Raw genomic sequence first — 14,400 nt, 5'->3', positions numbered from 1 at the left:
TTTTACTGTTAGGGCTCTCTTTGGACAGCGATCCTCAGACCTCAGCCTCCTGAGTAGCTAGGATTACAAGTGTGAGCCAGTGGTACCTGGCTATAATATCTTTTAACTACCACTCTCTTTACTCTTCACAAATGGTCTTGAAATTGGTGTTTTTAAACATCTATTTTATTAATTTTTAATCTTTATTGCATCTTTCTGTCTGCTAGTTTTGGCTTTGGTGAGATGTTGTCTAGAGGTTTGAGGGGGTGCATCATTGGGATGTTAATTTGAGATAACAATTTTTTGATATAGGCACTTACAGTGTTGCCTTTGCTGAATCCCAGAGGTTTCTGATAGACTCAGTTTGTTGGTTCAGTCTCCATGTGTTTGAAGATTTTCTGTAGTTTTCTGTTAAGCTCTAGTTTAATGCCATTGTGGTCAGATATAAGGGGTTATTTTAGCTTACTGATATTTGCTAAGCCTTTGCTTTGTATCCTAAAGTTCGATCTATAAAAGTTCCATGGGCTGCTGAGGAGAATGTGTATTATGTTGGATGAAAGTCTCTGTAAATGTTTCATCAGGTCTATTTGTTCTATGGTGTCATCGTGATTCTTTTTTTTTTTTTTTTCTTCTGGTCTGGAGGACCAGAAAAGTGAGTTATTAAAGTCTCCTGTTATCACTGATTTGGGGGTCTGTGTACATTTTTATAACAAAGTTGGGTGCACTGACCAAATGAAGCATAGATGTAACAATTGTTAATGTCATCTTGATGGAAAGTTTGCTTTATTAATATGGAGTTACCTTTGTTTCTGTGACTGATCTGTGTCTTGAAATTGACTTTATCTGATATGAGTATGTTTGCTTTTGAGTTCCATTTTCTTAGGTGGCCTTTTTTCCAACTTTTTACCCTAAGTTAATAGTTGTTTTTGCTGTTTAGGTGTGTTTCTGGTAGACAACAGATGGTTGGGACTTACCATTTTGTGTCTTTTTGATTGGGGAATTGAGTCCATTGTGTTAAAATTTCCTCGTTCTTTCTGTGCTTATGTACTTACCTGGTAGGATTTGTTTTCGGGTTTATATTGATTTTTTCCATGTATAGGATTTCTTTGAAGTGCTGGTTCAGTAGTAGTAACTTGTTTTAGTTGTTTGTGTATGGTGGAATGTCTTTTATTTGACCTTCATCATGGATGATAGCTTTCCTGGCAGTTAACTTTCAGTGCTTGAAATACATCACCCTGAGCCTTTGTTTTGCTTTTAAGGTTTTTGTTGAGAACTCTGTTGTTATTCTGATAGATTTCGCATTGTAAGTGACCTGCCTATCGCCTCTTGTAGCTTTTAGTAATCTTTTCTTGTTCTCTGTACTTTTGTCTTAACTGTAATATGGGGTTTGGAGGTTCTGTTCAGATCTTGTCTGTCAGGTGTTTCCATCTTTCCTTTCCCTTACTTTTTTGTAATTGAAGACTATTTTGTAGAACACTTTGAAGTTCACAACAAATCAAACAGAGGATTCTCATATGCTTTGTCTCTATAGATGCATAGTACTCTGCATATTGGCTTTGGTTTTTTTTGTGGATTCATTAGAATTTTCTACATGGACCATCATACTGTCAGCATATTTTCTGTGTTTTAAGTTTTTAATTTACTTTTCCTACTTTATTAAACTGAATATGACTAGTGGAACACATTCAGTCCAACTGGTTTCTTGATTCTGAGGAAGTTGCCTGACCATCTTTAATCCTGAGTGTGTTTTGAATATTATCAGATGTCCAAGTGCATCTGTCACAAACATAGAGCCTGTTGGCTGTACACATATTTTTATATTAAGCTATAGTTTTGTAGTGAGTGGTGTCCCTCCCCACTTCAGTTCTTCAGCTTGAACTCGGTGACTTGTTCTCAGCCTACTTGCTTATGACTGTTGCTCTACCACCTGAGCCTCATCTCCAGGTTGACTGTTTTGCTAGTAAGAAGAGTCTTGTAGACTCTACCAGCTGGCTTCAACCTGTAATCCTTCCATCTTAGCCTCCTGAGTTGCTAGGATTATAGGCATGAGTGTACTTGTCTTGTAGCCAGCTTGCAGTAGGTTTTAAAATCAGCTTTGACTTCAAAGCTCTTGGAGAGCCAACTTTATTTTTGTTTTTTCAAGATTGTTTTGGCTAGAGTCCCTTAAGATTCACATAAATTTTAGGTTGCATTTTTCTTTCTGCAGAAAACAAAAAACATTGTTAGGATATTGACAGAAATTATGTTGAACTAACATCTCAAGTGGGCAATCTGTGGGCAAGGAGGTATTTTGTTATTGTTTCTTTAATTTCTGTCAACAACATTGTATACTTTTCAGTTCAAACTAATGTGTATGTACTCTGACTTTTATAATTTTCTTTTCATTTTTTTTTAAAAATTCATTCACAAAATATAAATTTTCTTCCCTCTGAGGAACTTTAGCATTTCTTTTAATTTGGAGAATTAGGGTCATGTAAAAGTTGAGGAAACTAAATGAAGTATATCAAGGAGGAAGTATTCAACTTTGTCTATAGGTCACAGAAATTTGAGGAATGTGAAGTCTGGGTTTTTTTTTTTTGTATTAATAATTTTTTTTTTATTGTGAAAATACCAGAGGGGTTACAATTACATGAACAAGATAATGAGTACAGTTCTTTTTTTTTTTTTTTTTTTTTGCCGGTCATGGGGCCTGAACTCTGCGTCTGGGTGCTGTCCCTCAGCTCTTCAGCTCAAGGTTAGCACTCTGCCACTGGAGCCACAGCGCCACTTCCGGCTTTTTCTGTTTATGTGGTGCTGAGGATTTGAACCCAGAGCCTCATGCTTGCAAGGCAAGCGCTCTACCACTGAGCTACCTTCCCAGCCCCATGAGTACATTTCTTATCAAGCATTGTTGCCTCCTCCTTTGTTTCCCTTTCCCATCCCCCCCCAGTCTGTTTTGATGAAAATAAATGATTATTCAAAGGAAATCCTTCACTTACTAAATATACATTCTCTTGGATTTTCCAGATTTCAATAAGGTTGAATAAGCAATAACTATAGGATCAGATTTATTGTAATGTTATGGTGTGTGTGTGTGTGTGTGTGTGTGTGTGTGTGTGTGCGCGCGCGCCTTTGCTTTCTAAATTGATAAAGCAAAATGTGGACTGAAACAACATGTAGCCATTAAAAATGAAAATGGAAGGCCAGGCACCAGTGGCGCATGCCTGTAATCCTAGCTACTTGGGAGGCTGATATCTAATGATCCAGTCAAGAAAGTCTGTGAGACTTCTATCTCCAATTAAGCACCCCTAAAGCTGGAAGTGGAGCTGTGGCTTAAGTGGTAGAGTACTAGCCTTGAGCAAAAGGCTCAGGGATAGCCCCCAGTCCCTGAGTTCAAGTCTCAGGACCAGCACTTAAAAAAAAATTGAGATCTATAGACTTGGAACGTGCCAAATGACAAACAAAACAAAACAACAATAAAAAACCCATTACTAAAGAGTATGTTTTGAACAATTCAGTCTCTAGTCCAAAATGGGACAGTAGTAATCTTTGAGAGGGAGTAATTTGGATGTAGTTGTTTTTCTTCTCTTTTTAAACATTTCTTTGCTCTGTGTGTGTGGTTGTGTGTGTGTGTGTGTGTGTGTGTGTGTGTGTGTGTGTGTGTGAGAGAGAGAGAGAGAGAGAGAGAGAGAGAGAGAGAGAGAGAGAGAGACCTATTTCTTTTTGAAATCAGGAATATGTATGATTTTTTAAAAGAGTATTCTTGGTATACCATGAATCTTTATTTATTGTATGTTACCATTTTTGTTTTCAGCTTAGGCTTTTTTTCATGAAGACATTTTGCACAGCTCATAAAGTTAATCTGTTTTGAGTAAGCAGTGCACCTGTGAACCATCCCCTTCAGCCGGTTTCAGGACACTTTCGTTGCCCCAACAATATGGGTACCTTTTCACTCTCTTAATAATGTTTTCAGTGAATAGAAATTAGTGTAGTGCAAATTTATCAAGTTTATCTTAGCAGCAGTTGTGCACTATTTAAAAATCTTGGCTTATTTCAAGATTTTGAAAGTATTTTGTGGCTTATTCTGATGGGTTTATTGCTAGATGTCCAGGGGAGGTCAGGGTGAAGGATGTAAGACTATCCAGGTAAGGTTGGGTTCTAGAGGAAGCTGTTGGGCTAACAACAAGGATGAATATGGCCTAGATTGTTTGTAACTATGGAAATAGAATAATGATAATGATAATGATAATGATAATGATAATTGGGGCAGAGGGAAAAGGAGAGTGACAGAAAGGGTGGGATTTATTGGGATGCATTGTAAACTTGTAGAAATGTAGCAATGTAAGCTTCCAAAAGAAAGAAAATCCAATTGATAGTCTGAATTCTTTTACCACTAAGTTGTGGCCTTGGTGCTCACTAAAGTGCACTTACACGTAGGATATATGTATTTGGATGCTGCTCTTTTCGATTGACAGTTTGTACTTATGCTTCTATAGCTCTGTCGGTCATTGGAGCTAAAGATTAGAACTTGATACTGTGTTGTAGATTCCTTAGTTTAGTTCCATATGAATTCTTAATAGCTCACTTGTTGTTATTGAGGAGGAGGAGGAAGAGGAAGAGGAGGAGAGAGGGAGCCTACTGGGACTTTTATGTTGAAGTCATCAAAATTATGTTTAAGTCTCAAAAAATGTTTTGAGATAGTTTCTACACTTCAAAGGACTAAGAAGACTGCCAACAGACTAGACTGGGAGAAGACCTGTGCCTTTATACATCTGAGAAAGGCCTGATACCTACTATGTAGAAGGAGCGCATGAATCCAGCCCCCAGTTAATAACACAATCAACACATAGGCAAAGGAGCTAAATAGAGGCTCCTCAGAAGAAGTAAGAATGACCAATAAACATGAGAAAATGCTCAACATCTCTGGCCATAAGGGGAATGCAAATCAAAACAACGCTGAAATTCCATCTCACCCCAGTAAGATTGGCCAGCATCAAGAATTTGAACAATAGCAAATGCTGGTGGGGATGTGGGGAAAAGGTATCCTGTTGCACTGTTAGTGGGAATATAAACTAGTACAACTGCTCTGTAGCGCAGCTTGGATGTTCCTCACAAGCTAAACATAGAGCTACCATATGATCCATCTGCCCAGAACGTTACAAACCAGCATACAGAACGCTTGCACACACATATTCATGGCAGCACTAGTCACTGTAGTGAAACTATGGAAAACAGCCCAAGAGTACGATGAGTGGATCAAGAAAATGTGGTACATATATGTAGTGGAATTTTATTCATTATATCATTTGCAGGGAAATGGATAGACCTAGAAAAAAATCATGTGATGTGAAGTAAGCCAGGCTCAGAGAAACAAATAATCCACGTTTTCTCTCATGGAAGTAGATCTAAAATACGACTATTCATGATAATATACACAGGGCTCAGTGCATTTACACACAAACAGACTAAAGGAGGGTATACTTAGGGGAGGAGTCTAAAGGCACAACACCTCTGACCAACTCAAGTACTGTTTTTCAGAATGAATACCAGGAAGTGGAGATAGATTTGGGGGGGGGGGGCGCACAGGAATGGAGGGAGGAAGGGTGAGCAAATGTAGTGTTTATATGTAAAAATGAATTATGTAATTTGGGGGTAGGTACAGGAGGGTAGGTACAGCTGGTGACAGTGACCGAGAAGCATCGTACTTAACAACTTGACTTACAGAATTGTAACCCTTTGTGCAACTACATAAAGTTTCAAAGCTTGGCTATTAGAGGTAATCATTAAATAGCTTAGGTATATAGTCACTGCATTTTTAGTATAATAGACTGGCTTCATAAATACTACTGGCAAAACATACTAGACACAGGCATTATATTCTGGTGGTAGTTGGTATAAGTAAACACTTTTGTGGTTATGGAAGAAATGAAAAGAATTAGGTTTTCTCACCATAAAGACAGTGGATTCTGGGTAGTCTGTAGGGACATCTGACAGGGTTACTTTCACCTTGAGTGAAGGAGTGTTAGGGTCACCTCGTTCAGGACCGATGGATGAGCACTCCTCCAGTGTGCGTGGAGACTTGGAGGGACCCTACTGCCCATCTTTCTTCTGTACATGTTTCTACCCAGGTGCTTGCACCCTTCCTACCAGACACTGGAACACTCCAGAGGTCTTCTTAGCTGCCATCTGAGGATGGTGCTCTGAGTTACTAGTTACTGTTCTTACTTCGTTCATTCTTCTGAGGAAACCTGCTGGCTTTATTAATCCCCAAGTCTCTTCAAGATGGGAGTGAAAGGAAATTACACTCCTTTCTTCCCACTGAAGGTTGTTTATTCCTGCTCCCACTGTGGCCCTGATTTATGCTGGCTTCCTTTCTGTCTAGGGGTAGCTTTCATGTTCATTGAGGCTCAAGGCCCGTAACATTTCATCGAAGCCCGACGATTTTGCCTGTGAAGTCAGTTATCTGAGCCACTCTACCAAAGTTTCTGAAGGCAGAAAAGCATCAGAAGACAGCTTGGAGCGGGTGGGAAGTGGGTTCTTCAAAGCTGGAGGAAATAGTACTGTTTTTGAATTGACGGCGCCCCAGTCAGAGCCATCTGTGTGGCCAGCGGAGCAGTAGGGTGCTCAGTACTGACACGTGTGCCATTACATACTCTGGGGCTTACACATGTTACCTGGGAAGTGCTACATGGCCTGAGCCCCAGCATTTTAGGACCTGAAGATATAAAGGAAAGTAAAACAAGGACAGTCTGAGATACAGTAATAAAAAGGCTCTGTGAACATTGATCATGTAGGCGGATCTGTAGCACCCTTTTTGAATAATGCTAGGGGACAAATACTGTACTTTAAGTTTTGTGCCCCGTCTTAGAATTTTAGATTTGGGAGCGAATCTTAGACCACTGTCAATAAATGAGCTGTTACTCCTCTCAGAGCACAATCCCCCTATCCTTCTTCTCATTAACTTTCCATTTTCCATTAAGTAGGAGCAGCAAAAGAGAAAATCCAATCATGTATCATCTCCAGTTAATGGGCATCTATTGAGCGTCTAGGTCACCAGAAAGAATAATTATACAATGCCTCTTTGTGTAATAAACACAAAAATCAAAAAATAATGCATTCCCAAGGCAAGCCAGATTGTTAGTAGCTTATAGAATCCTTCTCTTCTGGGAAAAGTTGGGGGCAGCTATGGTGCTTGCTAAGGGCCATTCCTGAAACTAGGCTAGCAAGAGAGGAAAAGTGGGGGCACATTTCCAAAGCCTTTGTCCCCTTGAATTGCCAGTCTTCTGAGTAGCAGGCAGTCTAGTAAACGTTTTGTGCAATCATTGGAACTTTGTAAATCTCTGAGGGGTTTTTTTTTTTTTTTGCCACAAGTAAAAAAAATTGGTACAGTGACAGAGCTGCTGTGCTCCTCCCACAGTTTAGCCTTGATAAGTAAAGACTGTGCTTGCTTTTGTCTGGCTACTACTGATTTATGAAAGATAAGCCTAACTCCCTTCACCCAAGTGCCACATATTTTCCACAAGCCAAAAAGTTCTTGGATTTGTGTTGATAAGCTCTAATTTGGGTTCTCAAGATTATGTCTTATGTTTGCAAAACTCAGCATAATTCAAATAACCTGTTTTTCCCCCTTAGAACACATCAGTTATGGAAGATCAAAATGAAGATGAGTCCCCAAAGAAAGATACTCTCTGGCAGGTAGGAATGCTCAGATAGCAGTTGACAAACTGTAGATGAGCCCCTCCCAAGTTGGCAACCTTAGTGAAACCAAGAGCTGAGCCTTTTCTCTTCTTTTCTCTTTTGTGTAGTTTTGCTAGTTTCAGAATCCACCCTACTTTATCATCTTTTCCAGAGGGGAGTGGCACTGCACATAGTAAAGAATTTTGGAGTTTTCACAAAGATTCTCTAACGTGTTTGGTAGGTGGCATAGTTGGACATCACTCCAAATGTATATAACATTGACAATTATTTTTCTCTTTAGCTCCTGATTCCCACTTTCTCTTTCATATTTCCTATTCATTTCTTTTCCCCTTTTGTCTCCTCAACTGTTTTAATTGTCAGTTTTCTTCCAATACCCCAGATTTTGGGGAAAGTTAGGAGGAAGAACATGCAGTTTCATGGTATATCTCCTTCCCCAAGGCAAAACAAATCTAAATCTGAAAAGAATAATATAAAAGTTCTATGAGCTCACTTGATTTGAACCTAAAGCAGTAGATTAGTTAACAAGAATAATGTATAGCCAGCATATTTAATATGAAATAAAACAATGTGAGAAAGATTTTACTGGGCTGAGCAGGGAAATGGAAGTCAAATATGAAAAATGCTATATAATGACACTGGTTTTGTTTTTGGGGTTTTTTTTTTGTATCTTTTATATCCATTATTTTACAATAGGACTTTCTTCATTTTCAAAATTGCCACGGTTCTAAACACTTACAGTTAGTTTGTTCATGGTGTACAAATACTTTTAAGGAAATTAGATGGTTAAGAACCTGGCTATTAATGGAATAATGACCCCTTTGCTTTTAAAAGGAAATAATGGGTTTGAAAGTGCTTTGTAAATTATAAACCATGCACAAATGCAAGCTAATAGCATCATTATATTTAACCTGTTATGAAGCAATTATTTTGTAAAATTATTATCATCATCAAAAATGTATAAATGAAGGAGAAAAGAAATGTGACTTATTCTCAAGATGAGACACATTTGGTATAACTGTGATCATAGTGCTGCACCTTTTTTCCTTAGTATTATTCCGTGTGTGTGTTCTCTTATTATGGTTTTACTTTATGAACATAATTTTAGTGACTACATTCTAGTTTTCTATGTAGGTATGTTATAATTTAACCAGTTGCCTATAATTAGGCAGTTTTAATTTTTTCACTTACAACCTAGTGCTTATTTTATTCTTAAAGATAGCACAGACAGCTTTTTTATGCCTATCGGTATTGTCATAACAAATAATTTTTGCTTCATATCTATTTTGAACTCATTTTTGGAGTCTGTTAGGAATGTCTTTCTACAAGCAAATTTAAAATTTTTTTGGTCATTGACGCCCCCTGGTGGTCACTGGTGCCCTGCGCTCTCATCCAGGTTCCTGGGGGGACAAGACCTGTGGGCAGTGGGTGATGAGATTGGAGAAGTGTCTCCAGACCCCGCCTCTAACGTAGATGCAAGGGTTTACTTCACACAGGAAACTTAGAAGGTTGTGGGTTTGTTTTTTTTAATGAAGAATGGTTGAAAGCTGATCTGGAGATTAACAGAGGATGTCTTCTTTCTGGGATAGGTTAATTCTACTTTAAGATAGGTGACATACCAATAGCAAAAGTTCTTGGTTCTTTCTGTGTAAGGGTCTGAAATACAAGGGCCTAATGAAGTGAACAGACATTTGTGATTCGACTTTCCAGCTCTCAAAATTCTCTTGCAGGTGATTCTGTCTGATATTACCTGGGGAGAGGCTATCAGGGGTGATGGGTAGATGACTCGATTGTCAAATGTTTGAGAGCAGGGATTATTTTGTTTATAAATAGGGAAGTTATTGGTCTTTTCAAATCAGTAGCAGTTGTGGCTTGAGTCTAGAGATTCAGATTATTTTTCAAGACAATGCCTAACTCTTCTCTGGGGCAGTATCAAGGATTAAACTCTTCCAATGAGCTATGTTCCTTGTCCTATAGTTTTGATTAAAAATGTACACACACACCTACATACAGAGGTATGCTATACAAGGACATATAGGTAGATTTGATGAAAAATTCATATGGTAGAAGAATGTATTTGTTACTCGTAAAGTACCTACTTGAAACAAGAAACCTTCTAGATACAGCATGGTTTACTTTGAATAATTTTCTGAGAAGATAAGCAGAAAGTCTGAGAATTTGTTAGAAATACAGATTCTCAGGCTCTCTAGATAAGTACGATCAGAACCCTGACAGATCTGTGCATCCACAAGAGAGTAGCCTTACCTAGACTCCTCTGCCCCTTGTGTCTGCAGTCAGTATTAGGCTGAACATACTCAATGGAAAATTTGAGAGAGTGGAAGAGGTAAAGATAATCCCATATTCACATAACTTTTATTTCAATATAATTGTTATAGAGTTGTTTTATTATTGATCTTATTTCCCATAATCTATTTGATAAGCTCAACTTTACTATAGATGTGTATGTATATATTTAGGTTGGTATGTAAATGAAAAACATAGTATGTGTACTGTTTGATATGTACTATCAACTCTTGCAAGGGTCTTGAAGAGTTAACTCATATATAAAGAGGACTATTGTATATAGCATTTACTTTCAATTTTGAGGAAGTGAAACAAACTATGTCAGTAACTTAGCATTTTGCTATCAGGAAGTTAATTCCTCTCCAAAATTAGTATCTAATAGCACAAGTTTGGAATAAGCATGGGAGAATGGTTATTTAAAATGACATTAGCTTTAACTGACATTTAGCTATAACTTCTGCATTTAGTGTGGTAATGAGTGCATTTTTAATTCCTTACTGCATCAACTAATAAAGAAGTCTTTGACTTTCAAGTAAAATTGCTTTCTTAAGATTACTTAAGGGTATAAAGCATTTCTAAAGAAATACCAATTAGATCTCTTTCTTTTGTCAAACTATCCATTTGTTATTTTCTAAAATAGATAAGCAATGGAACATCATCTGTGATCGTCTCCAGAAAGAGGCCATCAGAAGGAAACTACCAGAAAGAAAAGGACTTGTGTATTAAATATTTTGACCAGTGGTCTGAATCAGATCAAGTGGAGTTTGTGGAGCATCTTATTTCACGAATGTGTCATTATCAGCATGGACATATTAACTCTTACCTGAAACCCATGTTGCAGCGGGACTTCATTACAGCGTTACCAGGTAACTGTACTGACAGCAGCTGGGCAGTGGAGAGATGCCTAGCCTCGGGGTCTGGTGGGGTGAGGGCATGTTTCTGAAGGGAGTGAGTGAGGACTATGTGAACCATTGTTTGTTGGAGCCATCCGCTGTATTGGTAAATTAAATTCTAATTCTTTGTCATGTGCCATTGGTTATTACTCCCTTCTATTCATTTAGTTTTTTTAATTGCTTTTTAAAAGAAATGATACTTTTACATTTTGATATAACCTATATGCCGTGTTCACTTTGCCTTCATGTGTTATATATATATAATAATATGTATATATTATACATTATATAGATGTTGTTTGTTTTTTGTGCTGATCCTGGGGCTTGAACTCAGGGCCTGGGTGCTGTCCCTGAACTCTTGCTCAAGGCTAGTGCTCGCCACTTGAGCCACAGCTCTACTTCCAGGTTTGTTTGTTTTTGTTGTTGTTGTTTTAATGGTTTATTGGAAATAAGTCTCAAAGACTTTCTTGCTTGGGCTGGCTTCAAACCTTGATCCTCATATCTCCACATCCTGATTAGCTAGGGTTACAGGCGTGAGTCCCCAGCACTCTGCTGTATATGTAATTTTAAAAATAAAAGAACTGTTTTTCTTTCAGTTTGTATGCTTGTTAAATGTCCCAGAGTTTAGGATGTTTCTGAAGTGATTCTTGGGGAAAAGGAAAGGAACAAAGAAAATTAGTAACATGTCTTTATTGCCTCTTTTGCTGGCTTTAAACCGTGATCCTCAGATCTCAGCCTCCTGAGTAGTTAGGATTACAGGTGTGAGCCACCAGAGCCCAATTTTATTACAGCATTTTTTTTTATTAGTAAGGTTTTTTAAATTGTGAAAATACCATACAGAGGGGTTACAATTACATGAGCAAGGTATTGAGTAAATTTCTTATCAAGCATTGTCGCCTCCTCCTTTGTTTCCTCTTACCACCCTGCCCTCCCCTCTCCCCCCGCCCCGCGCCCTCCCACCCCCTTATTACAGCTTTGAACCTCATTTCTGCATTCCCTCTCACATAGACACTCTCCCTTACACATACGGAGGCAGGACATGTGTATGATACACAACTTTGACTTTTCTAAAAAGAGACTTTCCTCTTTTTTAGGAGCAGTTTTAGGTTTAGGGCAAATTTAAATGAGAATTACTGAGAAGACTGTGTCCTCTGTCTTCCACCCTTCTCCCTTCTGCATCACCTGCCCTCCTGTTAGTGCCTGCCACAGAGCTGTGCACCTGTTCCAGTCCACAGACCTACCCTGACACGTCACCATCCCACAGGTTCACACTACTTGAGGGTTTTTCTAGATGCTCTAAGTTATGGGCTTAGACAAACATAGAGTGACATGTTCCCACCTTAGAGTGCCCTACAAAGTAGTTACACAATTCTTTTTTTTTTTTTTTGAGGGGGGGGGTCCGGTCATGGGGCCTGAACTCTGGGCCTGGGCGCTGTCCCTCAGCTCTTCAGCTCAAGGCAAGTGCTCTACCACTGAGCCACCTTCCCAGCTTCCTAGTTATACAATGCTTGACTTTCTGACCACTCACTCTTTTCTCTTAACACTAACCCATGTAAGGTGTGAAGATTTCACTCAGAGAGAGAATGCTGGCCATAACACTTTGCTCTAGCATTGCCAGTGGGATTGCTGGTTACTTCTGTCATCCAGGATAGGTCCAAACGCAGCTTGGGGTGAACTGCACTGTTGCATTTCCACAGCCTGCTGTCCTGTCAGGCTGCAAGTGCTCCCCTGACTGTGATGCCCTGCTGTCAGTACTTCACAGCACATGGGGCCCAGAATCAGGCTCAGGTCTGAGAACTAGCTTGCAAATGAGCAGGCTAGCTTCTGATTTCAAACTCCACCAGCTGAGCTACAGTCCCAGCCCTGATCCTAAGCCTTCTTCCAAAAGTTTTATGCTTGTTTCCTGGGAAGGGAGCGCAGAAGGTATTCTAGAACTAGCCAAGGAAGCTCGACTCTTCTGATACTTTTCATGTTGAAATGTTTCATGACTTGTCCATGTCTCATATTAGTATCTTCAGAAAAGCAAAATATGAACCATTTCTTTCTAGAATTATAGTAATGAACTTCTGACAGGAATCTTAGCCTTCAGTCCTCTTTTTCCTTGTATAGATTAGAAAGCTGAAGATTAGAAACCAGATAAAGCGGTTGTGTTATGCATTCTGGTTATTGTTTAGATGGTAGGAGGCATTGGTTTAAAAATTAGTGCAGAGGCTCCCTTGTGGGCTTTTCCTGCACTGTCTGGCTTCAAACTTCAACCTGCAGTCCTCAAATCTCAGCATCCTGAGTAGCTAGGACTACAGATGTGAGCCACTGGCATCCAGATTTATAAGTGCAATTTTAACTAAATGAAGTCTTGCCTTTATTTTCTCAAGCACATCAATTTATTGTTTGTTTTCTGCTGGCAGGATTTTATTTGCTTGCCTTTAATTAACTTCCCAAATGGCTAACAGGAAACGCCCTTATATTTACAGAATAGCCACAAGGTGGCACTGTGGCGGTTCTCTTGAGTTACAGAGTTTAATTTCAAGCAATCCCTGCTTTGGAGAAGAGGCAGGACAGAGGCACATGTGTTATGTATATAAATACAGCTAGTATAATTGCGTAAAATTCCATTTTCATTACAGCGAGTTTTAAGGTATTGTCCATATCTCTATTAATGGGGAATTTTGTGGTATTGAATGTTACGTGAAATGAATGGACTGTTGGCTGGGACATGGAAATATTTTTGTTAAAATGCTATTTGTTTTAACAGGATTTGATCTGAACATACATACATATGTCAGAATATTTCATACTCATGAATCTAATAGCTGGAGACAAGCTGGCCAAGTTGATTGTGTTAGTGTCTAGTAGACTTGGCTTAAACCTGGCTGTAGTTCTTTAATACCAACCCTGCCTTACCAGCATTGTGGGAAAAACAGGCTCGTGTGTATGTATGTACACACTTGGATTTAGTAACATATGAGCAACTTTCTGGTGATTATACTATCTTAATGTTTAACTTTGTGTAGGAGGTCTTGAGTTTGACTTTGTTTTGTTTTTAGTGATTAATTGGGGATAAGAATCTCACAGATTTTCCTGCCCTGGGCTGGTTTTGAACCCCTATCCTCAGATCTCAGCCTCCTGAGCAGCTAGGATTACATGGTGTGTGGACTGGCACCCAGCAAGTTTGACTTGTTACTTTGTTAAAATCGACAATCACTTTAAACACTTGATTGTGAAGACATTAGTTCTATAAAAATCATCTATACTTTTGGCATTTTTACTGTTTAGTATGAATATTGTACCTGTCAGTATAGGAGAAATGGAAAATGTTTGTGGTTTCTGGCTCCTTTTGGTTCAGTGGAAAAAGTGATAATTATGAATAGGCTTTTCTAAAAATCATGGTAAATGTTTAGTCTGCAGTGTCAATTTCTGTTGGCTAGGTTGTAAGAACTGTTGTTAAAGAGCAATTTTATTCCATTTGAAATATAGAGATAGGCTGCACTTCAAAAACTATGATGAGCATTGATGATCAGTTTGGTGAGAGAATTTTGAAACCCTTGGCTCC

General features: G+C 38.7%; 1 protein-coding gene across 7 annotated transcripts in view; it reads left to right on the top strand.

The window, feature by feature from the left end:
* Positions 1-14,400, top strand: part of LOC138821409 (F-box/WD repeat-containing protein 11) — a 99,831-nt gene that overhangs the window by 47,421 nt on the left and 38,010 nt on the right. For 3 of the 7 annotated variants that reach the window (XM_070013614.1, XM_070013617.1, XM_070013618.1), the window contains 2 exons: positions 7,591-7,653; positions 10,598-10,823. In XM_070013614.1, coding sequence (XP_069869715.1) covers positions 7,591-7,653; positions 10,598-10,823 — 289 coding nt within the window. Of the gene's footprint in view, positions 1-7,590; positions 7,654-7,852; positions 7,873-10,597; positions 10,824-14,400 lie in introns of those variants that run through there. The other 4 variants (XM_070013615.1, XM_070013619.1, XM_070013620.1 and 1 more) reach the window with 2 other exon arrangements.

The sequence above is a fragment of the Dipodomys merriami genome, unplaced genomic scaffold (assembly GCF_024711535.1).
Source record: "Dipodomys merriami isolate MVZ:Mamm:240054 unplaced genomic scaffold, mDipMer1.0.p SCAF_911, whole genome shotgun sequence".
In the NCBI taxonomy this organism is placed as follows: domain Eukaryota; kingdom Metazoa; phylum Chordata; class Mammalia; order Rodentia; family Heteromyidae; genus Dipodomys; species Dipodomys merriami.
The sequence above is the reverse complement of the archived record's forward strand: the minus strand, read 5'-3'. Positions and strand labels throughout refer to the sequence as shown.